The following is a 24734-nucleotide window of genomic DNA, read 5'->3' on the forward strand; positions in this document are numbered from 1 at the left end:
CAATGGGGCGCGGCCGGCGGAACCGCTGACAGGCCGCGGGCGGGGGAGGGGGCTGCGGCGGACAAAAGCGCCCCGCCGCGCCCGGTCCCCTCCCTCCCCTCCCTCCCCTCCCCGCGGCGCTCACCTGCGGGGGCACCTGGCGGGAGGGGCCCTCCCGCACCGCCGCCGGGGGCGGGGGGCGCTGCCGGCACCGCGGCCGTGCCCGCGGCGGGGACACCCGCCAGGCTGAGAGCCCCCCGGCGCCGGGGCAGCGGCCGCGCAGAGCCGCAGGCAGCAGCCGCCCCCTCGGTGCCGACATTTAAACAAATCGAGCAGCTCGGAAGCGGGAGGAGGTGGAAGAAGTGAGAAGGCAGTCATCGCCGGCGATTAAAAAATAGCGATTACAGAAGGTGACGCTTGCAAAGAGGCAATTCAACCTGACAGAGGGCGCGCGGTTTTCTGGGCACCGGAGGCCTCGGCTGGGTCCGAGCGCCGGCCCGGGGGAAGGGGTGCGGGTCCCGGGGGCGGCTGCGCGGGCAGCGGGAGGGGATGAACCCAGCCCCCGCGGGGGCGAGCGGAAGGAGCGGGGCTCGTCTGGCCGAGGAAAGCACGACCGGGGGTATTCGGGAATGCTGCCGCGCGGTTACCTTCGGAGTAAGCGTACAGCCCTGCTGCACCCCACCAGCTGCACTGCCGCTGGATCCGTTCTGCAGCAAGGGTAGTCTCGTTACTGGGGCCAGGTACATCCAACGTCCACGCCCCTTTTTGCAAGGGACAGACTGCATTACAGTCCCTATTACTGCATGGCAAGACCTTCTATGGCTCTTCAGTTCCAGTGAAAACCCGGTAACAATATAAAAAAGTTCACAAATATACACAATGTTTTAAAAAAAATGAAGCACAGACTCATTTGACTCTCCTACTTCACTTCCTCCTTCTCCAGCGGCCAGAGCAGCTCCCTCCTCCAAATGTCTGAAGGGGCTGATTCTGCTGGCTAAACGCGTGAAAGCCTGGAAGAAAATTTTGGTTCCTACCTAGATTTCTGCAAATAACTGGGGCAAACGGGCTGTGTCTGCCTCCTCTTAGTCATACAAACAGCCCAAGCTACTCAAGTAATTTTCCTGCCATATTTTCATTCTTAGCAACTCCATTGCAAGAATCTATTCAAAATTCAATTTACAATATAATTATACTCCTTACACTCGCTCTGCTATAGTAATGTTTATTGTTTGTCTAGTCACCAGTTTCATGGGAAAAGAGTCTATTTGCAAAATACTGCTTTTCCTCCATAAAACACCAAAATCCTTTTCTTCACAGCTGTACAAAATCCCCCTTCATTTAAACAGCACAGACACTGAATTTTGCAAATATAACAATTTGCAAACTGTATTCAGTACACATTTAGCTATCATTATTAGTTTCAACTTAAAAGAGCCATTAAAATACAACATACTTATAAGCATAACAGCATAAACATTGCAGTTGAGCCAGAATTAAAACTAATTACAAAAAGTGAAGCTTGCTTTTTAATCCAAACACATAGAAACACTAATGCAAACATGTATGTTGTAAAAAAAAAAAAGTTTGTTTCACTAGTTGCAGTCATATTGGTAGCGTAGTAAAGGATGTATTTGTTTTGTATTTGTTTTAGGCTGATAATTTCTACTTAGGGTGATGTACTTTGATAGTAATCTAACCTCAGAGAAGCCGCTATTGCCATCACCAAGATGACAATAGTGTGGCATTGGCTGCAATTACTGCTCCAAGAGTCGCTGGTGAGGTTTGGTAAACAGCAGCCAGCAGGCCAGCAGTCTTTCCAGGAGACCAATTCCCTTTTGTCTCATGACCTGCCACCTCCTTAGCTGACTGTATCTTGATTTCCATCATCAGGACAAACCTTCTGCTCTATTAGGGTTTCCCTGAGGAATTATTTCATCCATTTTACCTTACTGGAACTATTTGCCCTTTCTGTGAGCAAAATAAACAAAAGTACATCTTATTCTACAATCTTTCTTTCTACTAACTCAAAATGAAGCCTGCCTCCGGGATCTGCCGCATTTTCTTTTTGTCAGCAATAGGCTAGGAAGACAAATTAATGTTTAATTAAATTATAAAACCAAGAACTATTTGTGCTAAAAATGAAAGGAAAAGTATTGAATTAAGTCAGAAATTAAGTTAATGGTCATAAGGTTCATAATTACTTGAGCAAAAGATTGCAACCCAACTTTCTAGGTTTGGTTCTTATTTACTCTGCCACTGAGTAGCTCCCGGGGAAACACAAGGGGGGCACTGAACTCACCAATCACACCCCACAAATCTTTGAGTGATGATATCTGAGCAAAGGGAGTATTTTGTTAACCACCTACTCAAAAACAATGCTCTTTTTAACTGTGCAGCTCCTGACTGTATACCTAGCAGATCAAGTGCATCTTTGGGGTTATCCTAGTGCAATTATTTTAGGATGAATTTCTTCCAGTCTTTTTCAAGCAACATTATCTGGAAAATGTTCTTCAAGCTCTAACACCCTTTCTAATTGTTTGTCACAGCCATTTATAAGATACTGAAAAACAACAGCTTGGCAATCCAGGGAAAGTTGAGTTTCATTTCACACATCATGCCATCCCCTGATCTTTTTTAACTTGATATTTAGATGTTACGAAAGCAGCTTTGAATCTCAAAAGAAGTAACAGTTTCAAATGTTATGCTCAGTGTGACTAATGGATGTCCTCAACATCTACTTCAAACCCTTCACTTGTACAATTTTGGGAAATGTCATGTAGTAAGAAAGGGAAAGCTATATAGCAGAGTCCTGTATATTTAAGAGGATAATATTTATAGTCAAAATTTCACTTTCAAATATTTCCTATTGAACATTCTTTTTAATATCAGAGAGGTGATATTACACTTGTCTTTTAGCCCTCCAGTAGTGCTTCGAGTTGCAGGAGCAACAGCATCTTGATTGGCAATCGCTTTGGCAGCAGTTACCTGAAGCTGAGCCAGTCCTTCGAATAAAGCACCCTGTGACAACTTGCCTTGTGATCACCAAGTGCATTTCTGACCGTCTGTTTCTCAAGATCCCATCTTTTGATATGAAAGGCTACAGCTTCGTGGTTAGCTGAAGCATGAACCAGCGGATCATAACCCTTTAACCTCTAAAATGCCACACTGCCATTTATTCTCCTGAAGAGAATAAAAAAACGTGTAAGCTTCATAGTTCTCCATATAATTTAATTTCAGTCCCTGGCACATCCTGATTATTATCACACTTGCTCTCTCTGGCGTTCGCTAAAGCTTCTTTGTCTCCTTCTGAGAATGTATAAATCCCATGCTACGCACGCTCCAGGTCGTCGATTTCCTGGTGCAGTTAACAAAAAAGGCTCTCACTGCGGGTGGGTATTTTAGAACAACACTTCCCTCTGCTGGATCTGCGGGCAGTCACAGCTCTGCCTGCACTGGAGGGACCTGCCCAAATCCCCTGCCTCTCGCTCAGGCAAGACCCCTGCTCCTTCCAGACAGCTTTGGACAGTAAGAAACTAGCAAAGGTCTTCTACATTTATCAAATGAATATGATAACCCTAAAAGTTTAATCCAGCATCAACTGGACAGGAATATCAATTTAGTTTCTGCTCAAGAGCGGAGTACCTCAAAGCTGTAGATATTGCTAAAATTAGGAGTCTTAGGGCCTGCCATTTCATATTCACTCCAAAATCGTGACACATTAGCTCTTGAGCTGCACTACAGTTGTTCAGAGTAGGAGATGGCTTGATGTACTTCAGTGAAAAAGCATCAAGCTCACAGGGTATCCCAAGAACAACACCATATATACGCCATCCTGCGAAACAGGACATTTGAGAAGACAGCATGTTCTTCTTCTTTCTCTGTTCTGTGCTGCTACCTATTCTCTGTGTCTACCTGTGAGGAAATGAGTGCAGGCAAAGCGACAGCAGCATGTTAACAAATTTTTGGCCCATTACAGTGCAGGCAGTCTGAAAAAAAAAAAACCAACAGAAATGTACAGTATATAGGGTTGTTAGCATGAACCTCACTTTGCAGACAAAAGATATATATAGATCTGTTGTCTGCAAAGACCTTCTCTACACAGACTGTGCTGATTTTAATTGACAACTCAAGTGTCAACTGAAGCCTCATGCCAGATAAAATTAAGTCAATATTTAAAAACATCTTTTACTCAGACCAACAGGCATTTCTTTGTAGAGTGTGTATACAGGGTATAACAGAAAAAAGATTATTTTTTTTAAGAGCGAGAAACATTGGCCATACTTTTTGTGACTCTAATGGAAACCAAGAACAGTGCTACAGTGAATTTTAATTGAGCGCTGCACTTCCTATCTGGCCATCTGTTCCAAACTGCTAGCAATAACCAGAGTATGACATTTTCAGGAAATGTAATTTTGATGGAAACTACCATTTTCAGATACAGCTGTCTTGCATTCGAGTCATACAGTTGTTGGAATACTGTCCACAACTGGGGGAGGGGGAGTGTTAAGAGGAAGAGGAGAGATAATTGCAGAGGTAAATCAGTAAGATTGTGCTTAATTCTTGCTCTCCACAAGGAGAGGAACTAGTCCCAGTGCAGTACTGCTTGTGCTCCTAACTCACTTGTACAAACACGACTGAAAGACATAATTAAGCACTTTGCTGAACAAAGATTCTGTTCACATACTCTGCTGAATGAAGGCTTCTGGTGGACTTCAAAACACAGGAAGACGGCGAATAAGCTAAAGATGGGGGAAGGGGAGTAGAAAATACAGATATAATCCTAGAACAATATTCCCACTCAGAGAAATTTACTTTGAAAAGGGAGACAGAGATGCTCCACAGAAAACCTGTCAAAAGATTGGATCAAAGTGTTGCTCAATGTTAAAAGTTAGAACAGGTAACAGTGCTGAAAGCTATACTGACGTTAACCAGAATAAACCTTCATTAGAAGACAGGAAACAGGTGATTACACAATAGGTGGTTCCTGATTTGTGTTCAGAACAAAGCCTGCGCTAAGCACACTGAAGGTCTAGTTAGAAAAGATCATATAAGAAATATTTCTCATGAAAAAAAGTTTTCAAAGAGTTTGGAGAGGAAATAAAAGGTTTATTTTCATCTATAAGAAGAAACCAGAATGTTAGGGTCAAGGAGATGTCCTGAGTAACAGCAATAGGGAAAGGAAATTAAAAAAAAATATACAAGATAAGGTGGCATAAGCAATGCCTTTCTAAGCAGGATGTTTTCTAGTCATCACCAGGTTTTTAAATGCTAAAGAATAAGGGTTACTCTCTGCTTCTTTTAGATGGTATTGCATTCTTGCCTCCTGGTGTTCCTTGCATCTTATTCTTATTGACTAATTGTGAAGTCTTTGTCTGAGACTTTCCAAGAAAACTTCTAAGGTGGACTCCAAGTAGACAGAGCAACTAAAGATGAGTATTGGTTTCCTAAGAGCTTTCAACACAAAATAAATGTTTGTTGGCTCTAGTAGCCCTACAGCCATTAGCAGCTCACACATGATGCTTCATAGTGCATTACTAATAACTGATGCATGTCTGCTAGAATGCTACTAACAAAAAAAAAATATTTTTAGTGCTTTGGGATTCCGATACCATTCACTCCTGTTGTTCACAAATGCTTTGACTCCACTGTACAGTTCTAGTATTACAAATACAAGTCATAAAAATTCAATTAAGAATCCAGCACTTGAAACTCTGTATCACATAATTTTCTGCAGAAAACAGAGGAAATACACTTCAATGTATTCTTATGCAGACCCTGGCTTCTCATAAGTGTCCTAGGTCTTTCTTTCACTTATGCGATCTTATTTTTTACATTTCACTCACCTTGCACAGAGCTGAAAGAATTTTACACCTAGTAAATATTTCATTAACGCCAGCTTCTATTTGCTCAGCACTTTTGCAAAGTCTTGCATTTCTAGTCAATTCAGCACTTGTCTGGAGACAACTTTACATTTGCTGTGGAGGTTAACACAGTAAAAATCAGAAGTCCTCCAGTAGGAAACTACTTACTGTGTTGTTTTATGTAATCACTCTTGCTTTACTCGTTAGGCTGCAGAGATGCAGCCCTGATTTCAACTGAGACAGCTCAAGAGGGTCATCCCCTTCAGATAATATCCTGTTGCTGATTATAGTCCCCAGCTATTTTTTCACCAGAAGTTGCTGCTCCCTCAGAACTGCAAGCAGTTTGGTTTATGTGTGATGTCGCTCCCCAGTTTGGTGCTACCAAAATTTACCTGATCAGTGCAAACACTTTTGGTTACAGGGCTTCTTTAATCTGCATCGTTTTTAAAGACCCAGTTTGGGATCAACCAGTATAAGCTCTTTCCCATTTGACTTGCCCTTACAATAAAGCAGGATCTGCTCTGTACCTTGCAGGCTCAGATGCTCAGGGAAGTTGTTAGATCAAAAGACCAAAGGCAATTTATTTGTCTTTCAGCACACTTCCATTCTGGACCTTTTTTTCTCATTCTCTTCAGTCTTCTTTCCTAATGTGTAGTTTGAGGCTGGCCAGTGATTTATCTGAAAAATTTATTCCCAATATCCCTCCAGAAGGTGAAAACATCAGTTCCATACTACTTGTAGCCCCTGTCAGCAAAAATGTTACAGAATCACTTTCTGGTAGCTTGAGGAATCCATAATAAAACATGCCGCTGCTACATCTCAAGCAGAAATTTGCCTTCTGTTTTCTAGAGAACATGGGAAAAATAAGACAAAAATGTCTATTATACCAAAGTATCTCTACCCAAATTTAAATACAAAGAAGGCACCTCTGGAATCTGTCAGAAAATACTTCCATTGTCATATCCATTTTCATTATTAATGGCTTGATTCCACAGGCAAAAAAAAGGCACTTTTGTCCACAAACCGTCACAACATAAAAATATATAATTTTATAAAGAAGTCAAAGATACAGAGACATAATTTAAAATCAGCCTTGGCAGTATGAACAATATCCAAATAAATGAATATTCATTTGTTTATGGATACCGCTAAGGAATGCTAGAGTTATCCACCACCTGCTTCACTCTGCAGTTACATTCAAGTTTCTTGAGACGTACAAAATGTATGAGGTCATTTAAAATTGGAGTGCTCTCAGCACCTGCTAAGATTAGATCTTTAGAGGCAATAAAGCCAATATAATCTGAACTCCAGGATCAAACTAATTGGCTATGATACCTTTTTTAAAATAGTGCCAAGTATACACAGTAGCTACTATCTGATAAGTAAATTGTTACAGTGCAGCCTACCAGGCAAAGAAAAGAAAAAGTCATTATTTTTGAACGAGAATCAAAGTAAATAATAAACGCGTACAGCACAGCCTCATATGAGGAGTTCCTTGGCACATATTTGGGTTGTTTAATCATAAAAAAATGTAGTTAGACACGAGTCATACAGTTCACCCCAAATGACTGAAAAGTCCTATGCATTTGTTTAATACTGCATACTGTGAGTAATATAGGAAATTCTCACTGAAGTATTTCCAGCTTCCTACACTCCTTTGATGCAATCCAGTGTTAGTCACGCAGTGTGGGAGCAGTCAGATAGCCACGTCCTCTTCCCCAATCCAGATGCTGGCTGGACTCAGCCTTTAGGAATAAAGTTAGGCCTGCGAGATATTTGGGCTGTATTTCTTAATCTGTATTATCATACACTGTATTTAAGATGTCACACTCATTTCTCAGAACATCTCTTTAATAAATACTTGCAAAAGACAAGATTCATACTATTTTTCTTGAACAGGGCTTACAGCCACAACATGACAGAGTGTGAAGTGGCAGCATGGCTATGGGCTGGGGCTAAGGATGATACTTCCCACCCGGGACACTCAAAATTATCCATGGCTAAGAGGTGTGTGGGTGTCCTGCCTCACCTATTGCACAGGCGTGAGTACAGGACCAGACACTGAACTGCTGCAGACATCAGCATGTCTTCCTGTGCTTTTGCTTGAGAAGCAGGACTGTTAGCACAGCATAGTTGTGCAGTTCCGAGGAAGAAAAGGAATAGAAGAAGATATTAAGAAGAGGAATTGTGAGCAAAGAAATTCTCTCATCTGCTGCCCAGTTGCTTTTGTGATCAGAAAAACAGGCTTTCATCCATTGCTTGTTAGTAAACAAGACTGTGTCAAAGACTTATATGTCCCATCAGTAATTTAGTATTTTTCCCTCTTGACAAAAAATCCTTGGGGCCCTAAATTCATATAAAAAGGAAATTACAACACATATGTGCCTTTTTGAACTGCCACATGTAAGGCTTAATTTTTATAACATGCATAATACCACTTTGGAAAGTACTGGCTATATCCCATGGGAAAGCTGATCTAAATTTTATGGTTTTCATCTCTACTTTGATTTGACCAAGATATGTTCATTAGAGTCTTATCTACTGCAGCTAGAGTAGAAAACTCCAACTGACAAAACAGAGCTGGTCAGCTGATTTTCTATGGACTGTTAATAGCGTGATTTGTGCATGCAAGTTCTGCCAAGTAATTTTCTCCTCTTCAGTTGAACTGCCTCTCACTAATCTGTTTTGAAGTGTAGAGATTCCTGACTACCATTGCTACTTTACAAATAAGACGGAGCTGGATTATATTAAAAGAAATTAGCCTAAAAATGCACTTATTCTTACTTCTAATGAATGAAAATGTGTTAAGCGGTTAGACCAGCCATGCAAGACTTTTATCATTAATTCAGGATGCATTACTGTGCATTTACAAAGTGAGTGAGATGCTTCTAAACTGAAAGTCAGTATAAGATACTCGGAGTGCTTAAAAAAAGCCAGAAAAGCTTAATGTGGGTGCTGGGAAAATTACTTATTTTAAATTTGGAAATAAATATTACTTCTAAGTATGAAAGATAAATTTGAAAAAGCAAATACCTTACCATACCTAAATTTATTACTTTAGCTGAGTCCTGGGATTCAGGACCGATTTTAAGAATACTGTTGAATGCTGAATTCAAAAGACTTGACTTTATCATTAGGTTCAGATGTCAGCATTCCTGTTTTCCCTGCTGTGCCAGAACTCGGAAAATCCTTTTAAGTTAGCAATCTTTGAAACAGAAGTTTTGGCCCTTCACACTGCTGAAAGTGTGGCAAGGCTGAACTGCCCAATCAGTTTCTCTAACACTGTTGAGACAGGCCTCCTCCAAGACCTTCTGACTGATATACAAAGTGAGCCTTTCCTGCTTAAAGCACAAAATACCATTAAGTTAAAGAAATTAAATTGTGAATTTTGGGGGAGAACTTGAAAAAAATGCTACTGAGAATAGGTAGCAACTAGAATTTTCATAGTGGTCCATCACTGCAGCAGACTTTGATTGTTGCATAAATTGGACCTGTTACATGTTTTTCATATTACTTCAGCTGAAATTTAAATCCAAACCGTTGCACCAGATGCTGTAGAATTGTAAGTAATAGAGCAGACAATATTGCCTTTGCCATGTTAGTTAAACTGCAGTGGATCCTATTAACTCACGTGCTCATAAGATTCTGTTTTACCAACAGGAGTCACATAATCAGGTGTCTTGCAGGCGATGCAATGTCAGAGCCAGTTGGGACAGATGAGACTTTAAAACTGCCTTTATTCTTCACTATCTCAGTTGATCTGGTAAACACTGAGCGTCCCTTAACAGGGTAAGGACTCAAACAGTGCTTGTTTCATCAGCTGAGGATGAAGCAGCAGTATCTTAACAACATCCCTTCAGCACTATCTGTATCACGGACCTAGAGTAGTGGTGTCGTGCAGAAGCCCGGAAAATATAACATTGCGGATTTCCCCGTGATGTCTGCTTTGTACACCATATTCTGTGAAAAATATGGGCATCAATGTGACGAACGGCCAACGGAAGGCTAAAGTTTCTTTTTACTTTTTGAACCGCCTTGTGACATGGCAAGGGTTGGGATCTGCTGCCCTCCGGTGGATGCCTGGAGAGGTCCTCTCTGCCAACAGGAGCAGCGCGTTTGAGAGCACGAGAATTCTCAAAAAGCATGACAGAAAAAAGGAATAAAGTGTTAAGTTCTTTGTGCGTCTTATTTAGGATAAAAAATAATAGCTGGGACTAATTTCTTAATTTTGCTATTTTATTCTGGTTTTGTCAGAGTATTTCTACATCCAAGTAGAGATGTTCTAGTTTGTTCTAGGATGCTGGGTTTCTTCAATCAGCTTTCACTCTTTCATTTTATATTAATATATATGATGATTACATATATAACACAACACATAATGATATCCAAGTAGTGGATGTATCTATCGCACTTGATAATATCTGCATTCTGCCTGCTAATCCATCTCTTTGTGATTATTATTGATACACTAGACCTCTTTCTAGCATCAACATTTAGAAGAAAACAATGAAGACTTGCTATAGAAAGTGTTTTCTTATTGTCTCATACAGTTGTTTTTAAAAGATTTATCTGTATTACTGGACATTTTAGAACAAGAAATGCATTTGACACGTAACGTCATGCCAGGCCCCAGTAAAAATCTAATTTGTGAGGTTCTTTCAGCTCTGCAGTGGTTTGAGATACTGGATATTAAGATCACAATGTTACTTAGCATAGAAAATCAATTGGAGTTGTACAACCTCTGTACAGTAATGTTGATATTAAAGCAAACCAGTTTTGTAAAGATTTACAAAAGCAGCAAAAATAGGTTGCAAAGACATTTCAAATATATGGGGTTTTTTTCTAACTGAATAATCAAATTTAGTGATGATGAGGTGCTGATTAAAGGGAACTTTTTCATTTACAAATGGAGTAAGTCTCTGCTTGTGCTGGTTGTGAAGGGACCTTAGAAATGCAAACACTGTGACTTTGTGGAATACCTTTAGAAATCTGGAAAACCCCATTCTTTTCCTGATAAGGGGTTAACTTAGGTATGAGATGATTGTTAACGATTTTGACACTTCATTCCTTCCAGAAAGACAGACCTAAGAAGGTAACAAGTTAGCCCAGTTCACACTGAGCACCAATTTTTATGTTGCTTGGGAGATGCTACGTATATGCATGTGTGTAGCTCCGTATCAAGAAGTATTTGAGCACGAAGAGATCAGAAAAATCATAATTCAAGTCTGACAAAAAAATCCACTAGAACTTGGAAATCAGGAGACATTTCTAAAACGTTCGGCCAAGTTGCTGTGCCTTACTTTGCGAGCAGACCTCTCACCTAGCAGCAGCCTTTCACCCGCATGGCGTACCGCCGAGACCTTTGCGCAGTGCCACCTCAGTCGGCTGCCTCGGTACAATGACTAACGTTGCACTTTGGCGGGTCACCTGCCCTCAGGAGTGAGGCCCCACAGCCCGTGGCAGGGCGCGCTGCCTTCCCGCCGCATTCTCCAGGCCGTGCCCACCGATGCCATCGCCCGCTTCCCGCTCCTCACATCCCCGGCGGCTCGGGGGCACCGGCGAGGAGGCGCCCGCGGGAAATCCGCTATGGACAGCCCGTTCCCGCCCGCCCTCCCGCTCCGGATGCGGCGCTGGACTTCACCGATCTCGGGCCACGCAGCTTTACGCTCTCGGCCGCTCGCAGCCCAGTCGGTGCCCTGCCCCGGGCGGGCGATGAGGGAAGGGCCCTCTCTACCCCCTGGGGCAGCCGTGGAGGCGGGGGAGCCTCAGGGTTGCCTCAGGGCTCTCCCGCCCCTTCCCCTGAGGCGCCGCGAGGGAGCGCCCGCGGGCGCGGGGGAGACGGGCACCCCCCGCCCCTTCAGGGCGGTGGCGGGGCAGGCGGGCGCCTAGCTCCGCCCTGCGGCTCCGCACCTCCCTTGGCGGGCGGGAGCGCGGCGGCCGGGGGTAGGCGGCGCTGGGGCGGTGAGTTGCGGTGGCGCGGGCAGGGGGTGGAGGCCGCGCCCTCGGGGCCTGTCTCCGCCGAGGGCCTGCGGGGGAAGCGGCCTCGGGGCGGGCTGGGCCTCGCCAGCACCCAGCCGGAGCTGGGGGTGGCGGGTGGCCGTGTTTGTTGGCCTTCAGAGCGGCCGGGAGCCTGTACCGCGGGCCCGGGAAATGCGGAGTGGTAATGGGCGGAGGCGGCCCGTGGCCGGTCGGCTCCCTCCCCTTTGCTGAACGCGGGGCCTGTCGGTGAGGGCGGGGTAAGTGCCCGGCAGTTTCTGGCCTTTCAGACTTTGTGCTGCAAACGCGGAGTGCTTCAGGTTGAAAATATGCGTGGGTAGAGGGCGTCTGTGAAAGCATAAGCGCCATATAAAGTGGCTAAATGGCAAAGCTGCTATTTGAGGGGAAAAAAGTAAGACACCTCCCCCCCCCCCTTATCCCTCTCCTCATTCCATATTGCAAAATTTATTTCTCCATGCTCAGTTTTCTCCATTCCATGTAGATTATGGAAGAAGAAATAACAAAATTTTGACTACTGTTGTCTCACAAACGGAGTTCGTTACTCAGTTGTGCAACACCCAATACACACACAGAGCCGAGATATCAATTTATTTCTGGTTTTGTGCAAAACCAGGTGCTAGGTGGTAATCTCACAAAGCTAGCACACAGCTAGTTCATGCAGGTACAATATTTATACAATCTAATTATACATATGCATAAGTAATTATGCAAAGCGGTTTTCTGTTGGTCTACATTTTCTTGTCTCAATCTTAAAGCTATGGTACTACTTTAATATTCTGCGCATGCTCAAAGGTGAGGGGTCTCTGCTTGGGCTGGGGTCTCCAGCTCAAGGGGTGTGACTTTTAGTATTATAACGAGGATAGTTCACATGAGGGTACTTCTTATCACACTTCTGCTAGTAGCTTCAGACTCTTCCCAAAACATCTTAATTAGCTTACATATTTCTCCAGGATGTGTTTCACTCCCAAGGACGATAATTTTTGATTAGACATTCCACGTTCCAGTCTGAATCCCCCTTACCAACTTTACGTAAGTCCTGGCCTTCCACCGGCTCCTGATTGACTACACTACCACAACAAATCTTTTACAGTACAGCAGTTTTTAAGTTCAGTGCCCTTCATAAGAATACCCAACTTCCCTGAGTCCAGCAATTTTAGCAACAGTTCTCTTGGCTTGACATGTCATTTGTTACTCTTAGATGGTAGGAAAAAAAGTTTTGGAGAGGCCTCGGTAAGATGGCACCCTTTCTTTCTCTAAAGCTTTCATCCTCTTGATGCATACGAAGAGGACAGTCTTTCAAAGGCTTCACAAAGTTTGGCTGAGATGTAACATTTTCCAGGTTTGCATATCCCACAAATATTAAACACAAAACAAATATAACAGGGATATTTACATTATTGTGGTGGCTGATGGGCTTGCAGTGTTTCTAGTGACTTTTGTCACTGAGACTGCACAGTAAAATGAGACTACTTGTTACATGGAAAAAATGCAGCAGCTTAAGGGGTCTGACCATAAGTCTTTCAAGCTGAGAGGCATTGTTTTTATAGAGGTAGTATAACTGAAGCTCAGAAATGAAGGGGCAGCAGCATTTGGCCTTTAGTTTCAAACAGAAAAAAAAAATTCATTACAAACATATAACTTTTCATAAAACACCCCTGTGGTACAGCAGCATCTGAGGTCAGGGTACTGTATGACCAGGAGGCTGGGTAGCTGTTGTGAAGGGAGCAGAAGAGCCTGCAACTCAGAGGTTGTGTCTGTGCTGGAGTGATTATAGAGCACAGCACGAGCTAAATGACTGTTAGTAAACAGATGTATTCATAGGGTTTCCATTACAAAGTCTAACTATATCTTCCAGTCTAGTTTAAATCACCAAATCTGAGTTTAAACCAGATTAACAACCAGAATGTGTCTTCCTCCCAGCCCCACTAAAAAACATTTACTGTGTTGACCTTTCTGGTAGCCTTCCTTGCTTCTCACTCCCCTAAAAAAATAGGAAGCTGCAGGAGTAGTCATTCGTTATCCTTTTTTTCCCCTAATATGTTCTTTTTCTGAAGTTTTCTCTATGAGTATGCAAGCCTGAATTCCAGGAGGACTGACTATGAGTTAAAGCATGAATGCTTCAGAGCACTGAAAATTAGAATGGGATGAAAAGTATTCCTAACTGTTAATTTCTGAGCTTAACAGACATGACTCTTGGCCAAAAAGCCAGGGCCTGGCTCCAAGATTGAACAGAGAGACATTAATAAGACTAAGAAAGAAAAAATCAATACCTTTTTATTCCCCCACAAAGACCAGTGCACTTTCTGTGTTTGAAGAACCTTACAAATTTTTAGGAGAGTTGAAACAGGGTTTTCAATACCTCTGTAGATGCCTACTACTGTGTAACTTTCCTGAGCTGGAAGCAACTCTCTGTCTTGATGAGAAAACCTTACCTTAGGACATTATAAAACATCTCATTGATGTCTTATACATACTAGGTCATTGCCAAAACACATACAGAGGTAATAATTAAGTGTGCACTCATCCTAAAAGTAACAGTAAATAATTCTCTTGAGCCTGTGATATGTATTAACATGCCATATACAATTATAGTGAGAATGTGTGTGTTTGGGAAAGAAAAGAAAAAGAGTAGGTCTTGCATTTTTTTGAGATCAGTGTGGGAGAGTGTCTGGTTATATTAAGGAGGCCTTTGCCTTCCTACACTAGCTTAAATGGGAGTATTTAGTGTTGCAGAAGATAGAAGAGGTATTTTTAGAAAGAAAAAAAGTCATAAAAGTATTTTATAAGAGGCTTTCCTATTTAGTGGCCAGTAGTCTTGTCTCTGAGTGCTCTTGAGTCTGAAGAAATGCTGTTCAGCATTTGCTGGGAAAGTGTCACAAAGATTGAAATGCAGTGGGACAAATGTTACATGCTAGTGCCTTGACTTTCCTTACTGAGGCTGTTCAGCAAAGTATTGTTTCCACTATGTTCCTCATAAAGTTTTCACAATTTCTACATTTCTGTGGTGTTAAAGGTGGGTATCATTTTTTACTTCAGGCATTTCAGGTACTTGCAGAGACTGACCATGCCACAGTGATACAGGTCTCCAGCTCCTCATGCTATGTTGTGTTTTTGTATGATTGCCTTGTGTCAAATAATGGCTTGTCAAATACCACACTTTCAGTGCAGCATGGCACTAATGCTAGAAATATTTACAGCTGTTAATAATTTTTCTTAGAAAAGTTGCAAGTTAGTTTTGCATGTAAGTTTTGCAAGTTTTTTATTTAATTTTGCTACTCCTCAACACAAAATGAAACAGGCAAAGATATGCATGTTTGTCCCTCTGTGCTAACTACTGCAAGTGTTCGCAGTGTGCTGCAAGAGTAATCCTGTCTCTGGTCTGACCCTGGGAGAATAGCACTATTGTTATAGTCGCATTTTAAGATAGATAGTATCAGTATGTTAGATAAATAGTTTTTGTAAGCATACACAAAGAGAGAAATAGAGGCCTTCACAATCTTTTTGATTTCATGTAGTTATTATCGAAGATTATGTCAAATATGCCAAGTGCTGTTATTAAAAGTAACTTAAAATGTAGTTACAGGTCTTTTTAAACAGATACATTTCTTTTGTGTCTTTCAGCGTATCTGCTGACTAGTGTCTAAGATTTAATTGCTGTTTATTTTTGCTAGCCCTCAGGCCAGCAGAGTTGAGGCAATTGCCGGTGTTTCTTCTTATAAAGGAAGCGTCAATGAATTGTATACTTGCAGATTGCTAAATGCAATGGGATTACACGCATATTTTTGAGGGTCTAATTGAGTTAGCTACAACTCAGTACTGTGTGAGAAAGACCCTAATTTCACAAATGAGACTGAGTTTGTAGAACTGGAATAAGGGAAAAGCAAAATCAACATACTTTTAAAACTTAACTCATTCAATGAAGCATCATTAAAAGGAAGTATTGATTGACCTTTTCTATTAGTTTACATTGAAAGTGTAAAGAACACTTTCTTGTTGGACTAAATCCATTCTTCTTAATGAAAAATGATATTTTACTTTGATATTGAAACACCTTCTCTACTTCTATCTGCAAGGCTTGTATGGTATTGTTTGAACAGGCAATGGCATTCCTTTGTTTCTAATACAAATAGTATAGTTTTTTCTTTCTTTTTTGTTTTCTTCCCCTTTTCAAGTAGCAAAGTCTGGGGAGAAGCAGGGGTTATCTATTCTTTAATGAGTAAACTATGGAAAACAAAGTTAATAATTATACTACTGTGGCTGCTGTGTTTCTGACATAGGTCTATGGGTTACGTTTTTGTTTTACACATACCAGTCATTTTGACAATGTCATCCAATATATATATTTAAAAATATATTCTGGAAGTAGTTGCCTGAAGTACCAGCTCTTATTTCTTTTTTATAGTTATTGATTAACAGGGCACATTTTCTCTAGTCAGTGAATGATCTGTTACTCCACACAGAACGTCCTTTCTAGCTGTCTGTTTTCTGCCATGGTAGATATCTGATGTTTGCCAAGTCACTGTGGCAAAACTTAGTATAGTTATATAAAGTGCTTAGGCCTGCTTCTCCAGTGTGACTGGTGATCTTAACTATCTGTTTCAGAATACCTGATTTGAAACACTTGAAAATGAAGACCAGTTTTAAAGCTGTGTGACTTTTAAAAATTTTGACTCTTTTTCTATTCTGTCTAAATTGGCAATTGTAATAGCAATTTTTATTACACATACACATTTTCACAACAATTCTAACAGAGACTTTGAACGTTGAATTGCATTTAGTCTTAATTTTCATTCAAGGAAAAGATCATCAGTGCTGTCAAATAGAGGGAACCTTCCTTCTAGATGACGTTCAGAAACACTTTGCAGCCCTGTCAGTTAAAAAGTTTCATCCTCTATGCTTACAAATGTGATAAGGTAATAATTTACTAGAATTTATTTCAATGAAACAAAATCACTGAAGGGAAGAGAAAGGGATCTTATCTTTTAAAATTGCTTAGTGATGTGTAGAAACTCATTCCTGGAATCTGTAAGTTTTTTTCAGGTCATTTATTATGCAGGCATGCTTTTTGCTTCACGAAGCTTCTGTTGCCTTGGCATTAGAACATACCGACTACGAACAGATTTGCTTTCCAGATCCATCAAACTTTCAGCCTCTGCAGTAAGTATTCCTTCAGCTTCATAGATAAAACTGTTTTGTGCAATATTTTAGAGACGCACTAATTTTGCAATGTTGCCAATATATATGCATTAGCTGTGTTTTCTTTCTTTCTTGGTACATTGATCCAAACATTTAATATCAAGAACAAAATAAGATATTTGAATCAGTCAAATATTTAACCACACTAGCATAACAGAATTTGGCCATTATTGCTTTGTGTATCCTTTTCAGTCTTTAAAGTCACATCTAGCACATATCAGGCTAGAAGGATTGCCTAGTTGTTAGGGCACTAGAGCTTGAGATACAGGAGACAGGTTCAATCCCAGCTTTATCACAGGCTTTTGGTAAGTCAATTAATTTCTTTGTATCTCAGTTTTCCTTTAATGAAATGAGAGTAGTGGTGCTTCTTGATGCTGCAATAACAAGGGGTATATAAGTACCTCAAACTTAATTTTATACAGAATCTTATCAATTTCTGAGCTTAACTGCTTATAAGATTGTGTAACTTCATTTTAAGTCTTCCAGTTTTGTTGAGAGAAAATAGAGCTTTGCAACATGGTAGGTGGTTGGAGGTCACACTCTGCATTGCAGATAGAACACTGGAATGTAAATTGTGTTCCCAGGTCAGAACAGGAGTTCATCTAGTCAGCAACTTGGGTCAACCAAGGCACATGTCAGATACTTCAAAACAGATGTTCAAACCATTATACTGGACAGTTGTACATATTTTGCCCGAAGTGGCATGCAAGCCACTTTGAAGGTCAGCTTTTGCCCGAGTCAGTTTTTCATATGCTGTAAGTATTTGTATGCTATTTAATGGAGCAGGATATTCTCACTAAACATGCTGAAATCTAATCCTGGGTTTTTTTTGAATTTTCTTAGATCTTGGCTTCAGTTGTAGCTTTTGACATTGAATTCCACAATTTAATTATGCACCATGTAAAAGTATTTGCTTCTATCTTTATTAAACATATTACCATTCAATTTAATCACAAGTTTCTTTGTATTAGGAAGGAAGATAAATACGAGCAGCACCTGACTTTCTGTCAGGTGCTTGCCCTGATAGAGAGTGTTAGGGAAAGCAGGAGGTCAGAGTTAGAGCTTGATGAGGACATGCCTCTCCTGCTTAACACCGATCTTAAACTCATGGAAATCCTAGCCCTGCACCTAGAATTGGCTTGAAGATTATCAAGTGATGACATAACTGGGCTAAAACAAAAAAGAGTCTTAAGAATTCTCATGACCTTCTGGAAGAAAGAACAATACTTAAGGTATCATTTAAAAATGTCAGTTAATTGATTGGCTTTCTCAAAGTAATAAGGTGGACCTGAACCCCACTGTTAGATGAATCTGTGAAAACCTGAAAACGAATGTAGGTCCAGCTATTCTGTTTTAAAACTAGTTTCAAGGCACAAGAAAATATAAATAGGAAGATTTGAATCATTAAATATTTAAAGTTAAAATAGTATGAGAGCTGTAAGGTGAAGGCTTATTTTACTTGTCAATACATTTTTAGCTAGGGAAGGTTACTTAATGCAATTAAGATTTACATTATAGTTAATTACAGAAGTCCTGCAGTTGATAAGCCCTTAGCTTTTAGCAAATTGAAACAATTTCAATTGTTTTGGTCAATGGACCAAATTTACCCATGGCAGCATACAGAATTCTCATTATTAACTGGAAAGATTGAAGATGAGACTTCTTATTCCTTATAGTACGAGAATTAGTCTAGCATGTGAAAAAAGATGTGTGTGTGTGGCTCAGTCTAAGTAGTATCTGTGTTATTTGTATAACTTAGTACAGCCTATACTGTACTAATACTATATATAGTATAAGATATAGTACAGCCAAATATTAATCATATTTACCAAGACATACACTGTAAAATTGGATTCATCTTCTAAACCATATGTGTGTTTTTAAATAGATGCAGTATGGATTACCTAGTCAGAACTCCTTCTTAACTATGGTGTATGTTCTGTGTCAAGAAGTACAACTTCACCTGTCTAGTTATCTTAATGGTTTTCTTCCTGAGGACAAATAAAAGGTGTCCTGTGCTTGATTCCTCTGGTGTTTGTGTCTCATAGATGAGGTCAGAATCAGATCTGTAGAGAAGACATATGAGCAGAGAAGTATCTGTTTAATTTTATAGCTTCCCATTCTTCAAATCATTATGTTTATGGTAGCTTCATTACTGTAAACAGGTTGAGTGCAAACATGTGCCTGCATAATATTTCTACTATGAGTCATTCCCATTGCTTCAAAGTTGAACCTTGGAGTGTAATGGTAACACAGACATTTTCTTCTCACAGTATGGTAGCTAGAGTATGGTTTTTGAATCTTTCAGACAATAACAATAGCTAGCCGTGGTAAAAGTCATTAAAATCAGTAGTCTGACTCAAAGAAACAGGAGTGTCTGGAATACTGAGGGACTATGTAGTTTCCAGTATCAAGCTGGTTTACAAAGATAGAAATGGGCTTGCACTTTTTTGTTTGCACATAGAAATAAATGTGGTTTTTTCCCCTAACTTTCTTTTCTCTTTTTAGCTTAAAAATACCACAACTATCAATAAAGTTTTCTGTGCTTTTATAGAGAGTACTCATTGAAAGTCTGTTCTAAAGCAGTTTTCCAAGACCTTAATTGAAGGTCTGAATATACAGCAAAACCATGTTCTAATGTGGTTTTGCTGTGTTGTAAGTAAATACTTTAAAGTTTTAAAAGTCTGAATGAAAATAGGAAATGTCTTTGCTATTTTCCTCTTACCCATCAATTTAACAAATAAAATTACACAGAAAATGCACGCTTTCCAAACGGGATTGAGCAGGAATTGGACCAGAAATAACACAGTCTTTAAGTTGTTAGTATATCATAGAAAAGAAAAAGAATGTATGTACCCTATTCTTTTCTTTTTAGGTCATCTTTTAAAGCTATTGAGCTAAATTATGCCCCTGCTCCATCCTTGCTGAAAGTTCAGTGGCTTTAGATAATGATGAATGAGAATTTAGGACATTTTTGTGTATTTTCTTGTTAGTCTGAATTCAAGCTATTATAGAAGCTTTAATAAAAGAACATGTCTATAATTTTGTGTAACTACTGAATTCAGCTGGCAGTGGTATATTTGAGAAAGCATGAAGGAAAGTTTGTCATGCAGAATCCAACAATATAGTACTTTGTCTTTCTTAACAAAACCCTTCTGTCTGTATATTTTGATCTTGCAGACAATGGCCTTCAGACACAAAAACACAAGACGAATTGAAGGCCTTGATAGCAATGTGTGGTAAGTAAAAGAAAAATATCTGCAAATTTCAGAAAATATCTTTGGCTGATATATTTTCTTGCCAATAAGAAGGTACATAGCATTTGCTATCTATGCTAAAATATATTTCGCACTTGCTTAGGAGCAATGAACCAAATTCTGTTAAAGTTGTGAATTAATTCTTATTCTTGAGCTTTAAATATTAGGCTTGGGCTTCTCTTCATCTAGTAAATCACATAAGACAAGTATAACTCGGGCATGGTAGTATAGCTGACTTTCAAATTTAAATATTAATTTTGTTGAGTAATGTATTTCAATTACACTTGATTTCTGTTTACCAAATGAGTCAGATTTCTTTTTAAAGCCATTATACTTGTCTTTATAATTTAGCTCATTATTTTTAATACACTTTTTTCTGGGTATTAAATTGGTCTCAAAGCAATATTGCCATCACTGGTAAATACGGGATTTTGTTAGTTGGTGAAAACATTGTTTTGGGCTTACATTAGTTGTATGTATATATATGTGTATACATAGTGTTTTGGTCATCCAGCCTCAAACTCATTTTTAGCAATTTGTATTCATTTTTGACAGAACTGTGATGCTATGTGGGTTTTTTTTGTTTTGTTTGGTTGTTTTTTTTTTTTTTTTTAAATCTTGTTAACATTTGGGTAGTGAGAAAAGGGTAAAAGGCAAAGTGTACCTGTGAAGGGAGGAAAAAAAATGTTCAAGAATCCTAACATTTGTATCTCCCAGGCTACTAGGAAAAGTTAATGAACAGCCTGAAACAGTCTGTTGCTTAAAATCACAAAAAAAAATTACAGCACTCTGAGGTGAGTGGATAGTTTAAATGACACCTTGACTTGACAGAATGTAGCCTTTAAATCATTTAATGTGCCTGTTCTAATTCGGTCTACTTCATTTTGCAAAGAGGGTAGTGTTCCATTTCTGCCTATATCCAGAGTTACTGTGTGTTTGTGCATGTGCACATCTGAGCACAGTTCTGCTGGCAGAAAAGTTAATCAGTGGATGCAGAAAGTCAACCTTTTATTGGGTTCCCTCTGACTCTTGTGGTTACTTATCATTGTCCCAGCCCCCACCTCTCCATGGGAGCACTCTACTTAAACCTGTTTCCACAGCTGTGAATCTGGCAGTGTGAAATACTTTTTTTTGCCTTTTAACGCTAATGAAGGAAAAGATAATTTTTATCTGGTATGTTAACTTTAAGATGTTTTTTCCCTTTAGGGTTGAATTTACAAAGGTGGCAGCAGATCCCTCAATTGTTAATCTTGGTCAGGGCCTTCCTGATATATGCCCTCCCAGCTATGTTAAGGAAGAGCTGGCAAAGGCAGCGGCAGTTGACAGACTGAACCAGTACACACGAGGCTTTGTAAGTACTGTGGAACTTGAGGACCCAAGTTTAGTGGAGAACATGCCACGGGGGAAAAAAATTGACTTTGCTTTAAATCAGTTTTATCTGTAGGTCATACTGTTATGTCCCAAATTAAGTTTATCTAGTAGCCTTATCTGTTACTAATGAACATCCTCTGTGTAGACTTCTTCAAGGCAGAATCCTTCAGCTAGAGCAAAATGTGGGACAGATTGTCTTTGAAGAGTCAATTCACAGTTTAAAGAGTGTAAATTATATGTTTACCTCTGATTTTGGTAAGTGTAAACATGAATCAGATAGGATAATGGTAGAATGAGAAAGAAATACTTGATACCAGTTGAGACAGCGTCTCTAGGATCAAGAAAAGATTCACCCATAACATTTAGTAGATTTCAGTGGAGATTAGGAAGTGATGAAAACAGTAAGTCTTTGCCCCTGAAGATAGTCACCACCCATTCTGTAAGGTGGCTTGTAGAGCTTATGTCATGAGCTTGGTGTGAGTGTGTGGCGTTTATCGTTGTCCAAGGCAGGATATTCAAGTGGACTATTACTGTTTAGTATGACCACTTCCTTGTTTGGTTTGTCTTATATTTTGTGGCAAAGATAAACCATATTGCCCAACTGAGAATCACGTGTCAGGATCGCTAAAAGACCCTAAGGAGTCTGTCTAATATTTTTCTAGATGACCACGTTATGCAACAGTGATAGAAAAACATTGTATAGACTGGTAGGTCAGCAATTGCTTTGGTAGTTGTGGCATCATTGTGCATTATGTTCCAACATAACTTTTTGCTTATTCTCTGAGAATCTGCACACATTAGAACTGACAGGGAGCAGCAGTGGCCAGCAGCTCCCCTAAAGGAGAAGCTATCACAGCGAGCAGGGCGGAGGCCTCACTAGCCAGGGCCCAGTCTCACAGGACCTGAGCAGGGCAGGCCCAGAGATGGTGGCTGAGGTCAGCCCAAATCACCAGGCAAGCTTGCGGTGGTGAGGTGGGCCTGAGGTCAAGCCAGGAAGTCAAGCCACAGGTCAGGCCCAGCAATGCTAACCATGGTTAGACATAACCCAGCGATCACTGGGCAGGTCCAGGGTGACAAGGCAGGTCTAAGGTGAAGCCACAGAATCAGTCCACAGGTAGGGGCCGGGATCAACAGGTAGGGGCTGGGTCTATGGCCAGGTACAGGCATGGCTGTAACTGAATTGCAGACCAGCAACCCTCCTGCATAGCACTTAAATGGAGCCCCTGGACCAGGGGCACAGCTCTGGGTAGAAGCCCCAGGTGAGGCTGGTCAGGGCCATTAAGGCCTATTACTGCACTCAGGGCCCTGGCAAGAACAGAAAAAAGAAAAAAAAAATCCCCCGTGAATGTAGCCTCATTACCATCCTTCTTTGGGTCACTTTGTTTAATCACCTTCAGTTGTGTGCAGAATCTCTGCAAGTAGAATATATATATATATGTATAACTTGAAAGTATAAAGCAATTGTTTAGTGGCAGACACACAAAAGATGGGTGGGATCATTTTCAGCCTTTGCACTTCCTCTATAAACTTCTGCACTTCTAAGATTTTTGAGCATAAATATTTGTGGTAGCAAATATGGGAGGGATGAGTATGAATGATGCACATCCATCTCATAATTGAGCCATTGTCTCAGCTCTCAGCACTTGGACCTCTCATGGACTGTAGGGCTACGGCCTGTAGAGTGACTTAATGTGACTTGGGTGGTGCAGCATTCCTGTGTAGCTGACATGCTCATGGCAAGAAATGGCTGTCATTTGAATCAACAGTGACTTGTAAGCCTTAATTTGTGGTAATGTTCTTGTTTACAGAAGGGTTCATGATTTTATGCCTTGTGTGTAGAGGTACAATGTTCAATATTTTAGAGAAGGATTTTTGTTACATAGGTGCATTTTCTTACAGAGCTGTTTTCTATTTCTACCAAGTATCCAAAAAGAAAAAAGGTTTTCACAGCAGGAAACCTGTAGCCTTCCTGAGTAAAGAGAATTGTGCCTTCTTATTTCCATATTGTATATGATCTTTGTTGCATGTTTGTTTTCTTGTTCTTTGCACATTTTGAGAAGAGTATGTTAACTGCAATGTCCCTGTAGGGAACACAAATGGTGAATGGTGCTCTGAGATTTGGGATATGATGTTATGAATCATCATTCTGATCACAAGTGCTGTTTATCAGCAGAATATAAACAGAATAAAAAGATTTCCCTTGCACCAAATAATTTTTAGTGGAAAGATAAGGAAAGAAACAGAAGGAGCTTCAGATGGAAATATGGTCAGGTGGGAAAGAGACTCTAAAGGGCGTGAGGATGAATTGGTGTCAGAGTATTCCCTTCCCTCCTCCTGTCTCTTGTCCTAGCACTCCTATAGGCTACCTGGAGCTATCCTGAGATGTGATAATAAGATAGACATTAAAAAGCATCAGATATAAAAAAAGAATTTCCTAGTAGATACAAATACATTGAAAGCACTTTTCTTCCCTAAGGTGCAAAAACTTTAAACTGTGCTACCTGTTAACAGCCGTTAACACTGAGGGCTCATGTCGTATTTTTCTATTTCAAAATGTATTATTTTGATATATGTGGAAAAAACCCAAGCATGGGCTTTGTACATTATCAGGAACACACCAAGCAGTTGCATTTGTTTGCTTTAAACAGGGACATCCGTCACTGGTGAAAGCCTTGTCTCAAGTGTACGAGAGAGTTTGTGGAAGAAAGATTGATCCTCTCACAGATATCCTGGTGACCGTTGGAGCTTATGGATCTCTCTTTAGTACAATACAGGCATTAATTGAAGAGGGAGATGAAGTAAGTTTTTATTTGAAATATTCACGTGTACTCACCGAAATGAGAATTTACCTGTTTTTTATTCGTCGACTTTTAAATATAAGTTAATATTGGGGCTTCTTTCTGATCTCCATTAATTTGATTTGTTACAGTTGCACATCTGACTTACAGTTTCAGAAGCTGTGATCAGGAGACTATCCTTTGAATGTCTTCCTATCATTCACCAACTCACAAACCCCTTTCTTTCATACTTACGGTACCTGTAGCAGTTTCTTTGTCGCTATTACTGTTAGGTA

The 24734-nt window shown here is 40.3% G+C and overlaps 1 protein-coding gene across 9 annotated transcripts in view; it reads left to right on the forward strand.

Moving 5' to 3' along the window:
- The first annotated feature begins 131 nt into the window (after positions 1–131).
- Positions 132–24734, forward strand: part of KYAT3 (kynurenine aminotransferase 3) — a 37087-nt gene continuing 12484 nt past the window's right edge. The window contains exons 1-6 of one of the 9 annotated variants that reach the window (XM_075508443.1): positions 11824–12076; positions 14874–14918; positions 16868–16994; positions 20214–20272; positions 21497–21641; positions 24310–24459. In XM_075508443.1, the coding sequence (XP_075364558.1) occupies positions 16896–16994; positions 20214–20272; positions 21497–21641; positions 24310–24459 (453 nt within the window). In that variant the 5' untranslated portion in view covers positions 11824–12076; positions 14874–14918; positions 16868–16895. Of the gene's footprint in view, positions 390–11743; positions 11802–11822; positions 12077–12245; positions 12499–14873; positions 14919–16867; positions 16995–20213; positions 20273–21496; positions 21642–24309; positions 24460–24734 lie in introns of those variants that run through there. The other 8 variants (XM_075508449.1, XM_075508444.1, XM_075508442.1 and 5 more) reach the window with 8 other exon arrangements.

The sequence above is a fragment of the Mycteria americana genome, chromosome 7 (genome assembly GCF_035582795.1).
Source record: "Mycteria americana isolate JAX WOST 10 ecotype Jacksonville Zoo and Gardens chromosome 7, USCA_MyAme_1.0, whole genome shotgun sequence".
Lineage (NCBI taxonomy): Eukaryota > Metazoa > Chordata > Aves > Ciconiiformes > Ciconiidae > Mycteria > Mycteria americana.